The sequence below is a fragment of the Danio rerio genome, chromosome 25 (genome assembly GCF_052040795.2).
Source record: "Danio rerio strain M-AB ecotype USA chromosome 25, GRCz13ab, whole genome shotgun sequence".
In the NCBI taxonomy this organism is placed as follows: Eukaryota; Metazoa; Chordata; class Actinopteri; order Cypriniformes; family Danionidae; genus Danio; species Danio rerio.
Genome location: NC_141045.1, coordinates 17338862 through 17361928, shown reverse-complemented (window position 1 = coordinate 17361928; position 23067 = coordinate 17338862). Strand labels below are relative to the sequence as shown.

General features: G+C 33.0%; 1 protein-coding gene across 10 annotated transcripts in view; it reads right to left on the bottom strand.

The window, feature by feature from the left end:
* far1 (fatty acyl CoA reductase 1) overlaps positions 1-23067 on the bottom strand; it is a 52130-nt gene that overhangs the window by 7149 nt on the left and 21914 nt on the right. For 2 of the 10 annotated variants that reach the window (NM_001442391.1, NM_213508.2), the window contains 8 exon segments: positions 1598-1727; positions 7833-8004; positions 13167-13234; positions 13349-13476; positions 15113-15157; positions 15252-15429; positions 19938-20117; positions 21741-21916. In NM_001442391.1, coding sequence (NP_001429320.1) covers positions 1598-1727; positions 7833-8004; positions 13167-13234; positions 13349-13476; positions 15113-15157; positions 15252-15429; positions 19938-20117; positions 21741-21916 — 1077 coding nt within the window. 10 annotated transcript variants of the gene reach the window in all.

Below are 23067 nucleotides of genomic sequence, written 5' to 3'. Positions count from 1 at the left end.
TCCATACATTTCTACAATGACTCGGATAAGTTATTAATAAAGTCATCTGGAACGGCAAAGAAAGCATTCTTGCAGGTCTCCCAGAGTTCAACAAGATTCTCTGGATTCATCTTGAAAAAAAGTGAAATAAACAGTGCTTTATGGTTTTCTGAAAAGAGTCTTACAGTATTCAGACACAGAACGTGAATAATAAAATGTTAAATAACATTGCATAATCTTCATCATATAAAAATTCAATAAAATTTATCTGTCTTTATGCGGTATTAAAATGATTTAAACTCTTTTAAATTGCTCACACAGTCACAGGTCAAATTCTGCAGCGTCTCTAATAATCTCATGTGTTTTGACCTATGGTTTTTGGTCAACTATAATCCCAACTCAACATTGCATATCTTGCGATTTGACTATTGTGGATGCACACATTGTGATCTCGATGCTGAAACTATATATTGTGCAGCCCTACTCTCTGGCAAATTTACAAGACTTTCATTATGTTAGTGGCTGTTTTTGCCCAATTGACTTCCATTAAAACCACATTATTGATTGCAAATCCATGACACTATTTTATCATGTATTCTGTCATTGTTGGTGGTTTTACCTAATGGGGGAAGGTCAAATTTGTAATCTTTTCTTTTGATCAAATTTGAACAATACACAAGGGTTAAACAACTGATGTGTTTCTCACAGCAGTACTTCCTTATTAACAGCAAAAACAATGTGTTTTAACTTGGAAACAACTGTGACTTGCTGTTTGCCTGTGTGTGTGTGTGTGTGTGTGTATTCAGAGCCAGTGAGCAGTGAACATTCAAAATAGTAAAAATAATCATAAAATATGCAATAATACATGATGAAAACAGGTCTGGCCAGCTTTAGATTATTAATATAATTATTGCATACAGTTTAATCACTCAAATTATGTATGAACAAATCCCTCTGTAAAAAACATCAGATGTGAGATCTGAAATCTGTTTGATAAGAAAAATGGAAGTATGGAAGTACTTTAAATGTAAAGATGTATGGCAAATTGAATGAAAAAGTTCAAAAAAGTAACATTTAAATGTATTTTGGATGTTTTCTTTCCACTTGACTAAAAATAAAATCTGTTTTTACTTGTAGTATCTCACCTTAAAGGGATAGTTCACCCAAAAATCTAAATTAACTCATTTACTTACCCCCCCAAGTACTTTCAAAGGTTTACAAGTTTCTATTTTGTGTTGAACACAAAAGAAGATATTTTAAAGAATGTTTGAAAAATGACAGCCATTCACTTCACAGTTACTACTATGGAAGTATGGCTACAGGCTTCCAACATTATAACAGAATATCTTCGATTATGTTCAACGGGAGAAACAATGTTTAAAACAAGTGAGTGAATGGTGACAGAATGCATTTTATTTTTGGCTGAACTGTCTCTTTTATACCGATATTAAGAATAAATGCTTCATTCACAACACACAAAAGCTCAGATTTGCCAATAGCACACTGACACATTTCAGCTGGCATGATTCAGAATCACAGATGCGACTCACTGAACTGTGCCAGTTGGGCAGACTGAGAGTGTATTCATTCATACACACAGTCACACACACACACACACCTTCTTATCCTCGGCCCCCATCTGGTTCATGAGCATGGTGACGTTGTCTGTGTTCCAGACCCAGGAGTGGCTAGTGAAATACTCCAGCACCATCATGGCCTTGTGCAGTCGAGTGATGGTCTTCATCATCCTACAGCCGCAGACATGTTAGCATTAGCTTTAAATCAGTGAAGAGTGCTACTGTATGTGGCTTTGCTCTTTTTTCGGTTTGTTTTAATCCCCAAACAGGCTTTCGGTATAATAAGAGCAGAGGGTGACAAGAGTCTATGACAACTTGTATGTGATATAAATGGGATTGTAACAAAACAACAACACATGAAATACATAGTGAAATAAGAAAATTCAGGTTATTAGGAAGCCCATTTTTGACACAAAGTAAACCGATGTATTGTGATATCAAGTTTGATCCATGGAATTTTGGTATAATTGTAAAAACTGGATTATGAAATTTAAATTTCTGTCATATAAAGACGAATGTATGAAAAACACAGCTGAAATGACAGGATATTAATCTTAATGTGAGAAATAAAGTCAAAACATAAATAAAGGTTCATTTTTTTTACTCTGAGGTTAAAAAAAGGCTTCCATGGGTTAGTTTTCATACGACATATCTAGCAAAAAACAAATACAATTAAGAAAAAGAAGAGTAAATAAATAACAAACAAACAAAAGAACAAAAAAACTCAAACTAAACCAACAGATAAGTTAAACAGTAAAACAAAAATAAAACAAACAAAGCAAACCAAGAAAGCTTCAGTAAAATAATATAAGAAACCAAACCAAACAAAACAGATTCAGTGAATAATAAATAAGTAAAACAAAAACAAAACAGACCGATAAACTAACAAGACATCCAAAACACAACCAAACCTAACAAAACTACATGTATAAACAAAAAATCTCACCTCCTCCAAAAAAAATTAAATAATAACAAAACACAAAAAGATCTAAAAAATAAATAAATACAAATTGAAAAACAAAACAGAAACACTTTATTTAGATTGTCCATTTGAGTACTATCAGACTGTCTGTTTAATATCTGTTGATACTGCGGCTAAACAGATTTAACTGACTATAAGACACTTTGCAAGTACATGTCAACTTACAATAACCCTAACCCCAACCCCAGTCTACTTATAATCTAATGAGAATTAGTTTTCATGCAGATGCACTGTAACTTATTCAACAAATGGACCATCAAAATAAAGTGTGACCACAAAACAAACAAAACGTTAAATAACAACAATTAAAAAAACAACCCAGCAAAATAAAACAGGTCTGTAACAGATCACGGTTGATCCGTGATTCGTACAGATCACAACCCACAGTTCAGAACAAATGTGACCTGTAGATTAATACATCAATAAATTAATGCTAAATTTGTAATGATCTCAGAGAGATCGCCTCTCGCGTCATTCAAATCACATGTATGAAAGCATTTAAGCTTTCCTGTAAAATATAATGATGACAGAAGAAGTTGTGGTAGGTTATTCAGGATGTGCTGGGTTTCTTAGGTTATTAAAGGTGTTTTGTGTCACTACTTGTTTAGCCTGCATCAATGCATTCAGCGTAAGCTATGTGATTAATCATTTAAAGATTGCGATCTCAACAACCATGCAACATAAATTATAAATGATGGTGATTTGCATAAGTTCATTAATACTTTGAATTGCTGCATTCAAATCTGTGCTTGAAAAAACGCAAAAATCATTCAGACAAGATTCAGACTTTAGTCTTTTGATTTAATTATGAAGTTACAAACAGTCAAATAACACAGAAGTACTGAGATAATAGTTTATAGTTTAGATATAACTACTGATGTTTATGGTAAAGATTAAAATCACTGTCATATGCATTTAATTTGATGCTTAAAATGAAAGTTGTAGGCAGCATCTACATCATTTGACCAATGGGTGGCAAGAACCAGCCATCAACATATGTGTGCCAACATATAGCACCATAGTGCTCAGGGCGACCCAAGTTCAATTCCCGGCTCAAGGTCCTATGCCCATCCTTCCCCTCTCTCTAATGCTTTCCAGTCTATCCTCCACTATCCTATCTCAATAAAAAAGTGAAAAACCCCTATATATATGCCACTGAATAATTATTTAAAAATTATCCATTTAGAAGTGAAACATGAAGTTTTATGAGTTAATAACCTAATCATTTATTGAAAATGAGACTAAAAAACGATATGGGTTGCACAAACAATGTTAGATTTATACATTTAGCGTTATCAGCAACAGTAAGAGTGAATTTTTCACAGCACTGAATATTTTACAATTTATTTTTATTCAGCTGATTATTTCTTCATTTTATTTTGTATAAAAATACAAGTTCTAAGTTCTGTAAAAACCGAAAGTGTGTTGCAGTGCGTGTGCATTACATTTGTCTCCCCTTTTTGGCTAATCCAAAAAATGGTTCGATCCTTGACTAAAAAATCATAACGTGATCCGAACCGTGGGACTTGTGATCTGTTACACCACTAAAACAGACAAAAAAAAAAAGATTCAAAATTTTAAAGTAAAACAAAACAAATTAAATACAAACAAAAACAATACAGTCCACATGCACATGAAACAACACAAAAAGGTTCAGCAAAAAAAAAAATTAAATAAAATAAATAATTAAATATATATATATATATATATATATATATATATATATATATATATATATATATATATATATATATATATAAGATATTAATAAATTAGTAACTTCGTCAGCCCATCCATCCTGCAGTTTATTCCATCCAGGTTAGTAACCAGCGAAGCACGAACCTTTGCAAAACAACTGTGGATTCCCGTTAAGATTAGGTTAAACTCTGATCACATGATAATATCATCAATATGATCACGATGGATCTTTAAAGGGCACCTGGGGGCATATTTTAGATTACAGATACGATTTCTGTATTTGTCTTTGTGTGCGTCTGTTTACACAAACTGTCGAATTTCACTTTTCACTGTTAAACTTGCTGTAAATGTCCAAAAAGCACCCAGTTTCCCCATCAGGATCACTATTGGGTTTGATAGGCAATGAGTACATGCATTAGGTTATTAATAGAGAAAAATCAAATTCAAAACATTCGCATGGTTAAAACAATTCAGAACATCTTTGCACCTTAAAGCAGACAGATTTCAGAAATGTTCAATACATTTGGTGGATGTTACAATAAAACATTACAATTGCAAAATCAGATTTAAGGTGCAAAATCAGTCCTTTTATTTCTAGATACCAAACACCTGCATACTGGAACTTAATTGATATTTGCCAAATTCAGCTAGTTCTTGACTTTTGTGCACAATTTGGAGGACACAAACTGATATTTGTATTTTGCTGGATTGAACCAGGGGCTTTCAAACTTATAATGCCAAATATGACCTTTATGGAATAAAAAAATATTTCTAAAAGATAAAGCAGTTGTATATTTTTCATAAAAAGTTTTTCATAAAAACATTAAAATAAATGTAAATTAAATAAAAAAGATGATATATTTTAAAAGCTAAATTATAAAGCTAAGTAAAATATTGACCTAATGAGTGATTAAAATTAAATGTTTTTTTTTCTACAAAAAGTAACTAAAACTAAAAATCAAACAGCTTTCCCCCCAAAATAACTTTCAAAAACAAAAAATCAACAACAAAGAACTACCACCAAAAATCAATTTAAATAAATAAATAAATGATTACCAAAAACAAAATACAAATCAAAACCCAATACAAGCATGCAGACAACATTTTATTTCTTTTTTTTTTTTTAAGCTTTAAAAACCCCTTTGTTCAACCAACCAATTCCTAGAGCAGAGTTTGGTACCTGTCCCAACGACTTCTGAGTGCTGTTCTCTGATCAGCTTGAAAGAAAATTTGCATAAAAACAGTCCGCATCTGATCCGAGTGGAGCACTTCAACTTGCTTAGCGAGTACAGACTCTGTTGGCCCAAAACATCATTCCCAAATTCCACTATGATTCTTATGCTACAAGAGAAGACTAGTGATGCACCGATCTTTTCAGAGCCGATTCCTACTGCTGATTTTTTATTTTTATTTTTTACAGGAAAACTGACCAATTCCAATAAAGAGTTCCGATATTAAAACAGTAGAGAGGCTGAATGAAAATGACAGAACAGCAGAAATAATAACATCATATTTCATAAATAGATTTGTAATTATTATTTTCAGTGTTTTTAATTATTTTTATTTATTTATTAATACATTCGTCCTTGATTCAATCTTTAACTGCTGCACATTTTATTTTCATTTTACATTTGTGTTCATATTTCCTGTATTATACAGAGATTGTCTAAATAACACCTGTCAAATATTAAAAGGTAATGTATTAGAGTTATCAAATTACTTTAAGCACACCATGAATAACCCCAAAATGAGTTTTCTGATGCAATATTACAGCCAGATTTATCCTTTTTTGGTTTTGGTGTTTGTGTCTGTTGTTTTATTTTGAAGTAAATTAGTTTGTTGTTGTTGTTTTTGTATTGCTTATGTAAATTTGTCATTTTATGTGTTGGACCCCAGGACTTGCCTTGCCTTGCCTTGCCTAAATACACATGTCATGTATTTTATTTAATTAAAATGATTTGCTTAAATGGATCCTTTTCATGTGTTTCATCGTCATCAGCAACTTAAATCATTTTAAGTTTGCAATATTTAAATATTTTTTTGTATTTACAAGTTTTTATGCAAGTATAATATCCTCTTTGCATTAAATAACAAAAAACGAGTAACTACTTGTGCAAGGTGTGCAGCGTCTACAGACAGGACAGTAAATTTGACCTTATTCTCTTATCTTAGTCTCACACAATTATTTTTAGAAAGTCTTGATAACACCATTGATAAATTTTTCTTTTATAATTTCAGTAAATTTTAAAAACGTTGATTTCCTGCGAGCATTTGAGCGCTGATTTGCCATGGTGTTCACGTGCTCGACATAAAAGACAGTGATTGGCCGTGAAGGTCATCAGTTTATCGAACTCACTGCTGTTTACTGAGTGTAAACCGAAATACAGGGACACTGGAGCATTTCAAAGTCAAGTTGATCAGCTGGTTCGTTTATAAGCTGACATACGAGCGATCCGCTGATAAATCATGGCTTTAAAACGCTCCAGTGTCCCTGTATCTGTGGTTATACTCGGTGAGTTTAGTGAACTGATGAGCACGTGAACACAATGGTCAATCAGCGCTGTTTAAGAGCGTCCTCAACAGCGCTCAAATGTAAGCAGGAAATGGACGTTTTAAAATTCTAATATCGATTGGTACCGAATTCCAGTATTGTGACAACCCTGCTTGACTATGTTTCCATCCATTTTGCATGAATGCGGAATGTGAAATTGCAGATTTTGAAAATGCAGATAAAAAAACGTTTGTGCATAATTGAGTAGGTTAAACTTTTTATTCGGTAAGAAACAATGTGCAATTATCAATTACCTCCAGAACTGTCAAGAGCATCTGTGCTCTATCCACGTCTCATGCCTTCTAACAACACTCGATGCATTTATTTCATGTTGACATTTGTCTTCTGAGAAAAATGTGTTAAATAAAGAAAAGATTCATGCAGCTTCTCCTAACGCAGTAAAATTCCATCTTTACTGTTGATATTGGGCACCAGTTAATCAGGAGGTTATGACTTTGTTCTCTTTGATTGATTGGTTGGAAACAGTGCTTTATTTGCACATATTTTATGTGATATTCCAGTTTTGGGCATACATTTAATTCACATATTTGGATGGAAACATAGCTAGTGACAACTTCAGCATCTGAGAAATCTGGAAATGTGAAAAACAGTCTATTTTTTACCCAAACACAACCCATAATTTGAACCGCAGTAGTCAGGTGGATAGAAAACAAGTTTGTACAATTTTGTATACAAGTTCCTAACTTAAATTGGCTGAATTTACATAATTTTTTTTTTTTTCTAAATTTCGATCGGTGCATCTCTAGATCAGACCAAAAAAAATCTCTCTTGAAGACTTAATGGCATGGCTCAAAAGTAAAAAATAAAAAACAAAAATGGAATTATGGGATGGATCCATCTTTTCAACAAAAAGGACTCCATGCACTTTAATGGAAGCCCCGCCCATCAGCGTTTGTCCGATGCCATGAAGTCGACCGGCCAGTTCCTTCCCAACCGACCGGTCAGTCAGTCATGCCACACCACGCACCCAACACCCAGTGCTGGAGGTGAGGGAGGAAAAAAAAGGGGGTACCGAAGGCCTTACCGGGGCTTCTGACCCGTCAACATGAGAAAGCCGTCATACAGCAGGGCAGGAAGGGTGTGACTCACTGTGGTCCAGTACTGATTGGTAAAAGGGTTGGAGCGCAGGTTAACATTGGGGCGTCTGAAAGCCTGTTCTAAAGGGTTGGTCTTGAACGTCATGTTTATGCAGTACTCTGAAAAGAGGAATACAGGTATACAACATACAAGAGCGGTTTTAAACACTGAACTACACAAACACAACACACACACATACACACACACAAACACGCACGCATGTGTGGAGGGGAAGCGTGCAGAACCCAGTATCCAATTGGGTTATGCATCCTTGCCCAAAAACACGGAGAGAGCGAGACGGGACGGAGAGCCAGACCGGAGGGAGGGGAAAGCGGTTGGATTTACCTGGGCTCTCTTCCCGACATCCTGAGGAAGAGATCGTACAGGAATGCTGGCGCCTTGTGGCTTACAGCAATCCAGTACTGATTGATTAGGTGATTGGTTGTGAGATTTACGTTTGGCCGCCTGAAGGCCTGCTCGAGGGGGTTCCTCTTGAAAGTGGATATAACATGGTACTCTAAGAGACAAAAAGGTTCAACAGTAAACGCCTCAGCGGTGCATGACTTAGCTCAGGGTTCAAATAAAATGTCAAAAAATGTCTACGTTGTTTTGGCTATATACTAACATTTTGTTTTGTGTGATAAGGTACATGTGCACAGAATAATTTTTTATTGCGCTGCAGAAACGCGAGAACTGTTCAAGTGTTTAAAAAAAGCAGAGCACTACAAGGTCATAATAGTTTTAGTTTTATTTTCGCTTTGACCTTTTCTTTTCAAAATTAATTAGCTATAATTAGTTTTTAGAGGTGGATTTACAAGTTTTTATTAGTTTCTAATTTGAAATTGTTTTGTTTTAGTTTAGCTTTTATTAGTTTCATTAGTTTTTTTCGTAAATAAGGATATTTGTTAGGTGCAAGATTCAAAATCAGAGTAAATGTTGAATATTAAAAACTCAACCAAAGATTAATTTTTTGAAACATGTATTCAGAGGACACGTAAACACTACCATCTACCACTATCATCTACCCATCCTCAAACTCAAATACAACAGCACACTAGATAGCAGCCGTACAGTAAGTGACAATCCTCCCATGTTTGGACTCAACAGACCAAAAATGTATCGGCAGCAATCATAATTTCAGTCAGTTAAAACATCACCATGATCTGAACAATTTCTTACAATTAAGTTTCACAACCCAACTGATACATGATTCACTTATTCAAATTCCAATTCAATTTTCTGTTATGAAATAAACATACGTTTTGCCAGATCACAGCAGGCTGTCATGTACTGTTAGTGTTCAGTTCATCTGCTGAATCACATATGTGCAGTATTATAAGTTCTGTGTACTGTTCTAATAACTGAATAACCTAGTATATATTGGTTTATTTAACTTTTTTGGTAAAAAAAAAAACAACTCAATCGCGATTAGGATCACTAGTATTGAAATAAAACTCATTATTGGGCACAAATTTGTCTGCTTGGCTCGTATTTAATGTTGTCACCATGCTGCAGTCATGTCCTCTATTTATTTTTGACGCGGGATCTGGCTTGATCTGGCCAATGGCATCAGGATTACAGACTCTGAGGTGTTGAACAGGTCAAACACCTGATAGCGCAAAGTAAATAAATTTACTTCTAAAAGGCATACAGTAGGCTTATTGAATACATTTAAAAAGATGAAAACGAAGGATATTTTTGCTATAAGTTTAGTTAGCTTCAGTTTTGTATGTACACAATACAGTTTCGGTAGGTCAGTTTTTTTTATTTATTTTTTTATTTTAGTTGTAATTTTTTTGTTCATTTTCGTAACCTATTATAACCTTGGAGCACTCAGCACTGAGTGTAAAACACACGTTCAGTGCATGGATAAGCAGTCGGTCTTTAAAAAAAATACAACAGGAAAAAAAATCATTAATATATATATATACACAGTTGCGATCGGATTTATTAAATCCCCCCTTATTTTTTCCCCCAATTTCTGTTTAACGGGGAACAGATTTATCTCAAAACATTTCTAAACATAATAGTTTTAATAACTCATCTCTAATAACTGATTTATTTTCTCTTTGTCATGATAACAGTAAATAATATCTGACTTAGATATTTATCAAGACACTTCTATACAGCTTAAAGTGACATTTAAAGGTTTAACTAGGTTAATTAGGTTAACTAGGCAGGTTAGGGTAATTAGACAGATAATGATGTATAATGATGGTTTGTTCTGTAGACTGTAGAAAATAATATAGCTTAAAGGGGCTATATATATATATATATATATATATATATATATATATATATATATATATATATATATATATATATATATATATATATACATAAATATAAACATAAATTTCATTTTAACTAACTGACTAAAAACAAAGCTGTTTTAATTGTTCATTTGAACTTCGTGCTTCAGCACACATTTGTGTTGTTTTTTTTTGTGGTCTTTTGTTATTAACAGAAATACTGTCAAACTCGATGTCAGTCTTTAACCACATTGATAAACCTGTTTTAAGAGCTCCTTGGAAACATGTTTGTTGTGATAACACAAACACCGTTGAGATGTATTATTTTTTCATAAATGCTTCATTCAAAATCAGTTAAACACAGTAAATAACCCGGATTTCTTATGGAAGCAAGTTTTGTAGCACTGAATACAAATCTTTTTTTCCTGCTGTGTTTAAAGCATGGCAGTGCTAACTAGTACAATAAAAAAAAACATATTTTACTGTAATATACAGATATATTTGTGTCTGGAAAGGACCTTATTTTTAACTGAAAAATTTTACTGGACTGGATATCAGGAGTATTAACCTGGACAGAACTGTTACACCTCTGTAAATAACTGATTAATTTTAGATTAAATTGAAAGGAACGATTAAGCACTGTAATATAATTCAACAAATAAAAACAAATCAAAATATTATTATTGTTACATAATTTTCATTACATATTATATAATAATATTTATCTTATTTGGATTGCCAAATATGATTGAAATTCAAAATGTTTTATATAACAAAATGTGTATTATTTACTACAATGCTTTGTTAATAATACAATTTAATAAATTTGTTTTGTCATTTACAATTTTTATTAAAAAGTTTTTTACATTAAACTAAAGCTAAAAAAAAATTATATACATCTTGCATATAGAAACGGCAAGAAACAAATATAAGTAAACGTTATAAATATGTTAAACACATTAGATTTTGTTGATGTTGATGTCTCATACATAAAAAAAAAAAATCTGTAAAGTAAAATTAAAACTGAATTAATACTGAATTAAAATACTGATTAATGCGCTATAAATTTAAAACGTTCAACTAAATAATTATTAGTTCACCCCAAAATTATTTGCTTAGGGATGGGTATCATAAAGGTTTTAATGGTATTACTACTTTTATCGATACCACTTATCGGTTCGGTACTTTAACGGTTCTCTTATCTGTACTTTTTTTAGTGTTTTTTTTTTAAAGAAAAAACAAAATGAACAAAATTAACAACACTTAATTTTATTATTTCCCACCACTCTAAAGTTAACGTTATTTTGCGTCGCGCGCGCAACTCCCACCGTTTTTCGGGTACGTCTCGCACGCACACGCCCCCCTACCCAGATACGTTGCTCACTCAACGCAACCCTCCCCTGATGTATAAGTATTTTTAATGTTTAATATTTATTTAGGCGACTGCAGAAAAAACATACTGGTTTTATTGTATCAAATGTGTGTGTTAATTTAACTATTAATAATATGCTGATTTAGGTGATTGACTGCTGGAATAAGGATGTGGATAATGTAACGTTGCCGTTAGTAGCTAGGTAGTCAAAAACTTTCTGCAGTTAATGCCCTTTTGAAAGATACTTTCACTTACAAGAAGATAACTGGTTGCGTTTGTTGCAACAGGCATTGTCGCTGTCCACTCTGGAAATACAACCCTTTTGGTTCACTACCCAAGCTTACGAGTCTCTACGAGCTATGTGCCGAAAACTGTGAAGTTTTATACTTGACGCGGCCGCCGGCAACACAAGCATTTCCCAAGTGAGATTGCCAAATGTGCAGATGAATATTATTCATTCATTCATTCATTTTCTTTTTGGCTTAGTCGCTTTTTTAATCTGGAGTCGCCACAGCAGAATGATCCGCCAACTTATCCAACTTATGTTTTTACACAGCAAAAGCCCTTCCAGCTGCAACCCAGTACTAGGAAACATCTATACAGTGTCATTCACACACATACACTGTGGACAATTTAGCTTACCCAATTCACCTGCACCACATTTTGTTTTGGACTTGTGAGGGAAACCGGAGCACGGGGAGGAAACCCACATGAATATGGGGAGAACATGCAAACTCCAAAAAGAAATGACAACTGACCCAGCCAGGGCTCAAACCAGCGACTTTCTTGCTGTGAGGTTATTGTGCTACCCACTGCACCACCGTGCTGCCCAGACAAAAATCACAAATTAGGAAAGGTTGGTCAGTTAAATTACGCTACTGTAAGTAATGTTTATTCAGCAATAATTCTCCAATACTGATAGCAGAACCGTTAACGTCAGAGCTTATCGATACTTCGGCCTTTTATAATGTAGCACTAATACCGATAAAGTACCAAGTTTCGGTACCCATCCCTATATTTGCTAGCCTTTTATTTTGCTCTAAACCAGTTTGGGTATTTTTGTTCCGTTGAACACACACACACACACGCACGCACGCACGCACAAAAAAAGAAGATATTTTGAAGAATTTAACCGATGACAAAGTACATGTTTATCCTACCACAGATGCCAATGATTTCATTTTCCCACCGTTATTCAGAATATATTCTTTTTGTGTTCTGCAGAATTGCTTTGTAACAAATCAAGAATGAGCAAATGAAACTGAATTTTCAGTTTTGGGTGAACTATCCCTTTAAAAGTTAAATTTAAATAGGAAAAAACACAAAAAAAGTCTCACAAACTGCAACCAATGGTCTTCATAACTCATTCTCTCCACCCTAAACCTCTCTGACAGCTATGCAGTTGTTTGAAATATACTCAATAGCAGATCTCAAATCCAAGTAACAATCCCTCCCACAAAAGACAGAACCGACAAACGCCTAAATTACACAAACACTTGTTCAAACAAGTCACGCATTACACATTCATTCACTGAACATGACAACAGCTCTGATTCTGCAGTCAAGGACAAAAATGAGCAGGAAAAAAATGACGCACTGAAGGCCAACGTGGACATTCGAGTCATGCAGTGATTTGTCTGAAAAAGGTGATTCATACCAACTTCACCCCAGTGAAAAGGATTGATGCCACCCGTCGTGCAGTTGTACACTAACAAACTTCTCGGCCTGCGATAAAAAGAAGGAAAAAAAAAAACATTGTCAGGAAACTAGCTACATTTGTTCCATGACTTTATTTTCCAGTCAGGGATTTAGTGTGGCTGTGGTGTGCTTTTTCCAGACCTGGCGTGTCTTTGGGAGCCTGAATACCAGGCAGCAGCTAAAGTGGTGTTTATGACCACATCGACTGGCACCAGGTCAGCGACGGCGTTATTTGAAGCCCTCATTGTTCGGAGAATCCCCTTTCCTGCCTGCACAGAAACAAACAAAACAAAACTATAATATATTCAGCATACTATTTAGACCAGAAAATAGCCTTACTTTATAAATCTATTATAATTTAACATTCTCATCTGATCAGCAACTACTCATTAACACTAGAACTACAGAAGCAGTCATTTTGACCAGTTTTTAATTTTGCAATTTAATAACTTTTGTTAGAAAAAAACACATCTAAAGTAACTTGACTTTTCGTAATTGTGCTGCACATTATGTATCGTTTCAGCATCGATATCGCAATTTGCAAAACCGCAATGGACACATGGCAGGATTTACAGTACAATGTCAAATTAGAATAAGACCTTTAGTGGTCTCTCTGGGTATAAATTAAAATTCTGTAAAAGTGAACTGTTCCCATTAAACTCATCCTCTTGTTAGATTTTTCCACCAAATATGATTGTATAATATTAGCAGTGTGTTTGGGATCTTTATCACGCTGAAAAATAAAACTATTACAAATCAGATGAAGAATTAAAACCAGTCTGTACTTTTTAGTATTCATTATCCCTTTAATTCAGGCAATAGTGACAACTGCTCTGGCAGAAACAGCAGGATTTTTCATTCATTCTTCCAACTCTTTCTTTCATATGTCTTTCACAATTTGACCCAAAGAAATCTGACTAGAGCCTGTGTTTTCTGATTGTATTTTAGTAAAGAGAAAAAATATATGCTGTCATTACACCCTCACTAAAACTACAAATGTAACTGGGGGCTTAAAACTATTGCACAGTACTTTATATGCGTATTAAACCATGGAAGTCATACTAAATGGTTCAATATTGTATTGAGTATAGTGGCATATAATATTGCTTAAACATACTGCATATAATATTCAGGTCTGGAATCTGTAAAGGCAATTTCATGAAAGTCTTTGTTTCATCAGCTGTTTTACCCTCTAAATATAATTTTATTACCTTAGCAGTGTGTTTGGGATCTTTATCAAGCTGAAAAATAAAACTATTACAAATTAGGTGCTTTCTAGTATAAATTACATGATGAACTAAAACCAGTCTGTACTTTTTTAGCATTCATTATGTCATCAATTCAGGCAATACTGACTACAGCTCTGTCAGAAACAGCAGGATGTTTCATCCATTCTTTCAACTCTTTCTTTCATATGTCCTTCACAATGTGACCCAAAGAAATCTGACTAGAGCCTGTGTTTTCTGGTTGTATTTTAGTTAAGAGAAATAATATATAATGTCATTACACCCTCACTAAAACTACAAATGTAACTGGGGTCTTAAAACTTTTGCACAGTACTGTATATGCGTATTAAACCATGGAAGTCATACTAAATGGTTCAATATTGTATTGAGTATAGTGTCATATAATATTGCTTAAACATACTGCATATAATATTCAGGTCTGGACTCTGTGAAGGCCATTTCATGAAAGTCTTTGTTTCATCAGCTGTTTTACCCTCCAAATATGATTTCATTACATTGGCAGTGTGTTTTGGATCTTTATCACTCAAAAAAATAAATATGAAAAATAAAATCTGACAAACCTTTTAAAGGCGTAATCTTGGACACTGTTCACTAGCATTATATGGATAAGCAAACAGCACCTAAATTTTTACATCAAAAGCAGCACACTGATACTCACAGCGATGAATATCCCGCTAGGCCCGTTGAAATTGTCAATCCAGCCCTTTAAAAAACAAAAGAAGAAAGAAGATGGCCTGTTTAATATGGAGGTGGTATTGTTTAATGTTAGGTTGGCATTTGTAAAAGCACACACTTACGGGGAACGGCTCTTTCCAGCTGGCTCCTACTATAGAGGGTCTTATGATGGCGATGTTGAGGTTTCCACACTCTTGCTGGACCAGCTGCTCTGCCAGCGCTTTAGTGTAGGTGTATGTGTTCGGCCGCTCACCCAACAGCCTAGGTGTCATCAAAGACACCAGTTTGTCATCCATCCACCTGTCAGAAGTGAACACGTACAGGAAGTTGAAAGAAAAAGGTGGATAATCTTTCTTGAAATTTCTTTAATATATTTTGCATTAGTTTGTTATTTCTGAGCTGTATTATGGAAAATAAATTTTTATTTTTATTAGTGACAATTTTGTTTGTTCATCAATAACATATACAGGCATCTGCCGAGTGATCAGCCGAGGACAAAAAAATATATATATATAATGCTAATTCAGGTCAGGTCTTAATTATATATTATATAAATTATATAATAAGTGCTTTAAAATAATAAAAAGAATCATTCTAAAAAAAACTATATTTTTTATATAAATATTTGTTATTGGCCTCACAATTTAAGTGTAGTTTTTGTTTTATCAGTTTAAATGTTTAGCAGTTTAATAGTGACCCAAGTAATGAATATTAGGTTTATACTTTGTACCTCAATGTCGGGACAGATCCACACACTGCCACTAGATAGCGCCACAAACTCTGTTAGTTCTCGTGTCCACAGAATATACTGTAACTTTCCTTCTAATTTAGTCGAATGTTCATTCCAATGTGATAAATAAACTACTAGTTAGTCAACAACTCCAACTGTAAAAATATTAGTCCAGTTGATTTGAGTAGCCTAATATACTCTAACATTCCACCCTGAAAAAAAAAAATCATACATCAGTAGAAAGAGTTTATCACTTTCCCTTTCCTTCGGCTTAATCCCTGTTTTTAATAGTTTTAATTAACTATAAAATATATTTTTATAAATAATGTAATATCATCAAAACTTATGACACTTTCAGGTATTAAATTTGAGGTGCTAGGTTGTGGACCTGAATCAATAAAGACAAAGAATTGCAGAGAATAAAAACAAATGTTGTCCTGCAGCAGTTTTTATAATGTACTTAGAGCGCACGTGGTCGTGACATGCAAACGTGAGAGCGGAAAAAGTGCACACCAGCACATGCATTCAAAGCGATTTCATAATCTTGCATATTGTCAGCAGCTTCATCACATTACAGGAATACACAATATCATTATGTTATATACACAGTAACCTAGGTAGGTCTACAATTACATTCCTGTAAGACGTGCAGAATAAAGCAGGTTGTCTGCTCTGATGACAACAGTGGCGCCCCCAGAAAATTTTCATAGTGGTGGCCAGAAGAGGCCACACCAAATCTTGGGGTGGCACACACAACAAAAATGAATTCAGTGTAATGTTATATTTTTGTTTCTGGTAAATTAAATAATGTGATTTTAATTCATTTAATTAATTAGTCTTACAATATCGCAATTTATTCCTTGAAATAATTCAGCAAGTACATGTGCGAACCAAATAAAAATCAATATTTAGTTTAAAAACACTTCTCATATATAGAAATAACTTTTCAGTTATTTTTCACATACATTTATTGTACAGCATACAGTATATGCCATGTCTAAAATGAATTGAGATTAATGAGTTAAATAATAAAACTGAACAAAAGGCATTACTATATATATATATATATATATATATATATATATATATATATATATATATATATATATATATATATATATATATATATATATATATATATATACACACACACACACACACACACACACTCACTATACAGACCCTAATAATATAATTTATCTATATCCCTTTTTGAGCCACTTTATTAATGCAGCTTCTTCTATTGATGTACCTTAAATTAAATATTACATAGCCATTACTGTCTATTGAAGGTGTGTGTGTGTGTGTGTGTGTGTGTGTGTGTGTGTGTGCGCGTGCTGTCAATAACGATCAGGGAGGGCAGTGGTGGTTCTAGTTTAGATGACACCCTGGGCGAACCACCCCATATACCCACCCTCCTTAAATAGGTACATTTATTTTTCAATAAATATAAAAATTTACTTATATTTATTCTAAATAAATACAATAAATGTTAATATTATTACACAATAATTTTTCTAAATAAATAACAGACATCAATCCTAAATGTTACTGGACAATGTAACACAGTGATATGCTAAGATCACTTAGGGAACCTTTTGCATGAATATTAGTTATGACAATTTTATAGAATACAAAAATTTGTGTTTTATAGAATTATCTGTGGTCTTAGACCTGAATTATGGCCGAGAAATAATGTTATGAAGTCTTACCTCCCTGACTCTTTATCCCTCCTTTCTGCTTTATAGACATGCTTGGTGAAAGTATCATCATCATATTATATAAACTTTAGTTTTGTCGACTTTCAAAACTAAACACCTGACACCTCTTCACAAAAGGCTTACTCCGGTTTCACGGCGCATGAGCGGCGCGTTTTTTATCATCGTGCATGTAAACAACCGGGATTCACACACGAGCGAGTGAGCAACGCGGGAATGGTTTTCTGCGCGCACGCGTCAGTTTGCTTTCACCAGCGTTGTTTCGGTTGCACATAGAGAACGCGTGCAAAAGATGTGAACGGCCCTTATTGTCTTTATTCTGGGATTGCCACTCTAAGTTAACACACGTGCATAAAGTAAATGGTATCCCAATGCCTTTACTAGAGGATGTTTTTGTTGCACCATCTCCACGTGCCGCCCCCAGCAAGATACTTGCGACGCACCCTGGTATTTGGCATATTGCCCAAATCTGACACTGGGGAAGAGAGAGACAGTGTATCAGCTACGTTAGTGGCACCAACAATAATTTAGTTGCTGCATGTTATTTATTTATCTATAGAAACATTGGGAATTTACATAAGTACATTTAAGTTAATAATATCAACAGCAAAATCATATTGGGGTGGCCACAGGGGTGGCCAGAGTTATATATATATATATTTTTACAAAAAGCATAAAATAAATCTGAATTAAAAATGAAAAAGCAGAATTTAGTAGCCCCCAAAATTTTGTTATTATAAGTACTATTATTAATAATAATTTTAATACTAATACTACTATAAAAATTATGATAATACTGTACCGTTCATACATTACGGTTGCCATTCATGTACACAATAACATTTATATTAAAATATTTATTGTATTATTATTAATCGTATCAGTAGAACACTATTGGTAGTATTCTTAACACTAACTGTATAATAATACATTAATTAAAAAGGATATAGCATTATTATTAATAGTATAAGGAAAATATTATTAGCAGTGTTCCTAACACTTCCTGTATAATAATAACATACTATATAATCAAAATGGATAGAATAGTTAGCATTAACATGAACACTTGCATATAGTATTCATTCGAAATATGATTAATTATTAACACTAATAAGAATTTTATTATTATTATATCCAGATATGGTAAAAGTTGATTATATCCTATTTTAACCATGATCTGATGTTTACAGACCTAGTTTTGATTGAGCAATTCTATCCATGTTATCCACATTATGGATATAAGAGGGCCTTATTTTAATGCCATGAATTTAAGAGTAGCTTAAAAGTAGCTTGCCCCTATGCCCTTTCCAACATTAAAGCAAGTTTATTACACAGCTGTCTGGAATTAATAATTCTGATTGGTCAGTTGCAACATTCCAAGGCATGTTATTCTCAGATAACAACCCCTGAAATTAATAACACAGGCTCATTCAGGTACTTTAAATCATCTTGATCATAAGTGATTGCTCACATCCATATAAGCACATACACATCCATCTTTTTATACTTGTCATATACTTGTTTGGCGCCATCTTGTGACTGGACAAGATGTGGGTTAGTGTATATTCCAGTCAGCCGTTTTCCTTTTTATTTTACATTATGTGGCAAGGATAAGCGGGATAAAGTGCATTCAGGTGGTTGCTTTCGCAAAATAAAGCCCTTCACACTGCCAGTTGGTTTCGTTCCTAATACAAATATCTGAAAATTCTGAAATCAAGAAGCATTTTCTAGACAAGCAAAACATTATCTTGTTTTCAGAAATATTAAGACAAAATTTAAAGGAGTTTTTCCTAACTTAAAATAATCTGCCAATAAGGTAAGCAAAATAAGTCTCCGCTTTAAAATAAGGTCAATTTGCTTGTTTTATGGAAAAAAAATGTTCTTAATTTTAACTTATTATTGCTAAACACAATACAATATGTTTTGTTTGTTCAATAAATGCTTCTTGACTGATGAATTTTCAGATTTTTGGACTAGAAACAAGACAACAACTGCGAAATCTGCATTAAAAACTACTTGGATGTATAACATCCCTTACAAGTGGATGTAATATACACTAATATAAGAAATCTGCATGCCAAGTATAAAATCAGTTCTTTACATATTCATAATGGGACATAATTTAAAGACAACACTGTAAAAAAAATGCTGGATCCCAAACAATCAATTTGTGTTATGAAGGAATCAAGTTAACTTATTAGCTTTTAGAAATTTAAGTTGATTAAACATAAAACAATTAAGCTGTCCCCCAAAAAACCCTCAAGAATTTTGTTGTTTCAGCTCATTTTAAATAAGTTGCTTAAATAAGTAAATTTTTTGTAGTGAAGTCAGTTTTGTAAAGACATTACGCTAAGGCTTACTCAAGAGTGTCTATAAGCTTCCTGTAGTCAACGGGCGGTGGATAAACCACCTCTTCGATGAGCTCTCGGTCACAGTTGGCATAGGCTGTGGACACGTGGATAAACACCTCCAAATGCTTCATTCTGTGAGCCAGGCTGACCATCTTCTGTGTGGCCAACACATTCAACTGCATGGCATCTCTGTAAAGAAACAAACACTTAACTGTAGTGACACCACAGAAGCACGAGCACATCTGATCAATGTGAAGATTAACCCGCTGCTATTTCATACTAAACCACCCAACCGGAAAACACATGATCTAATCAGGATGATTTGCAATAACTAATGGTTTAACTTAAGGAGTTGTGCAAATAAGGTTATATTAGGCAAATGTGGATTGTAAATGACATGAAGTATACAGTTTAGGTCTCTGTGATGCAGCAATGCATCATGGAAGTGTTTAAATGAGTTCAGGTGAGGAATGACTGAATGGTTTTGAGGTGTGTGTCCAAGATTAACCTTAAAATAACATTAAGGGATAGCATTCATTCTATTATTCAGAAAACTATTATTATTTTTTATTGAAAATAAAAATACATTTGCTTTTGCATTAGTAATTATATTATTAATAGCATTAACAATAATTTGATTATAGTTGTAATTAATTTATAGCATGAATGAATTTAGTTTAATAAATATAAAGTAGTCATTTATAGCAACAAATTTTACAAAACCAATAATTAAGGCTTTAATAGAAAATTATAATTTATTACAGTATTAAAAATATAAATGCTAAGGATATAGATAATATTAGTGAAAAATTATATTAGATTATTATTTACTGCTGCTAATTTTGAACAAATATATGAAGTACTTTAAAAAACAATATGATAATAATACATGATAAAACATCATTTTTCACTAATATTATGTATATGATTAGCAGGAATAAGAAAAAAACCTCTGTTAATATTAATAATAAATCTTTATTATTGGTTTATCATTACTGTAATAAATTGAAATGTTATATTAAAACCTTCACTTTTTTAAAATATTGTAAAATTAGTTGCTGCAAATTTTGAACAAATATATATATATATATATATATATATATATATATATATATATATATATATATATATAGTACTTTAATTACAACAATATAATATTAATTACTAATTATATGAATAACATTATACTTATTTTATGCTTATTTTACATCAATAATTATAATAATAATGTATAATCTGTAAATATAAAATAGTTTTAATATCATACAAAATGTCTGTACAATAATAATGAAAACAATAAATGTATCATTATTGCCAATGACACATTTACCATATCACTAATAATTGCATACTTATAACAATGACTTATAATTGTATAATAAAATATATAATAATATAATAATATATAATAATATAATATATACATAACAGTAATAAGAAAGATTACAATGAATACATACAGTATTATTACTATTAGCAATATTTCTTAAAACATTATAAATATGACATAAAAACAAATATATTAACAACAACACCAACAATCTGATTACAGTATGTTCTTTATGAATACTTTTAATATTATTTTAAATGAAAGTCAATAAAATTAAACCACTAATTAAAATTATTAATTAACCAAAATAAATATACCACAATAAATTGCAACATTCCAACACAATAGCCGGTTTTAAAGTATAAAGTAAAGATATGACTAAAGTAGAGTTTTTTTTACAAAAAAAAACAAAAACATATTTCCTGTAATACAGATTTGTAAATAATCCACATTATCTGGACTCTCAGCTCTAAAAGTCTTACTTCAGCGGCTCATTAAAGCGGATGGTGGCGGCACAGTGAAACACGACATTAATGCAGCCCGTGAGGGTCTCCTGGTCTTCAGCACTCAGGTCCAGATTGGGCTGTGTCAGGTCACTGTTGATGGCCACGATCTTCCCCGCGAAATCCGGCTGATCCTCTCGCAGTCTGTCGAAAAGCTGAAACATTCATAGATTTTCAGCTTTATCAGCTCACATGCAAACAACTTGCATAGTAATAATTTACAGCGAAATACTGTACACTACCTGACAATAGTCTTGTAGCTTATACAAGTTTTAGAAACAACAAATAACTTGACTTATAGTTGATCATTTGGTATCAGAAGTGTCTTATATGAAAGGCAAAGACCTAGATTACGCTTATTTTATCAAAATAAAATATGAACATGCCTTGATTTTTAATTATTTAATTAGGACAGTAATGTCTGACTTTGCTTAGACACAAGTCTTGTCACTTAACAGAAATAATGTACAGAACAGAATATAAAGTCATGCTGCAGTGGAGAAAGAATTAATATTGTGTCTGACTTCCATGAGCTTGGAGGACTGCATCTATACATCTCTGCAATGACTTAAATAACTTACTAATAAAGTCATTTGGAATGGCAGAGTTGCAGAATACATCAAGATTCTTTGGATTCATCTTCAACGCCTTCTTCTTTATTTTACCTCAGACATGCTCAATGATGTTCATATCTGGTGACCAGGCTGGCTAATCCTAAAGCAGCTTGACCTTCTTTGCTTTCAGGAACTTTAATGTGAAGGCTGAAGTATGAGAAGGAGCGCTATCCTGCTGAAGAATTTGCCCTGTCTTGTGGTTGGTAATGTAATGGGCAGCACAAATGTCTTGATACCTCAGACTGTTGATGTTGCCATCCACTCTACAGATCTCTTGCATGCCCCCATACTGAATGTAACCCCAAACCATGATTTTTCCTTCACCAAGTTTGACTGATTTCTGTAAGAATTGGGTTCTAATAGTTCTTCTGCAGTATTTGTGATGATTGGGATGCAGTTTAACAGATGATTTATAAGAAATATCTACCTTCTGCCACTTTTCCAAAATGATCAACTAGAAATCAAGTTATTGATAAAAAGACTTTTGTCAGGTAGTGTATTTGGAAAGATTTCACTAATTTGGTCTGATTTGAGATCATTCTCAGTGTAAATCATGCATAAAATGTAATAGACTATTTGAAACCATAGATAAATGCATAAAAGCAAAGCAAAGAAAATGAAATTTACAGAGCTTTATGGCTTTCTGGGTAGCCAAACAGTATTCATGTAAAGAAATTGAATAATTATATAAA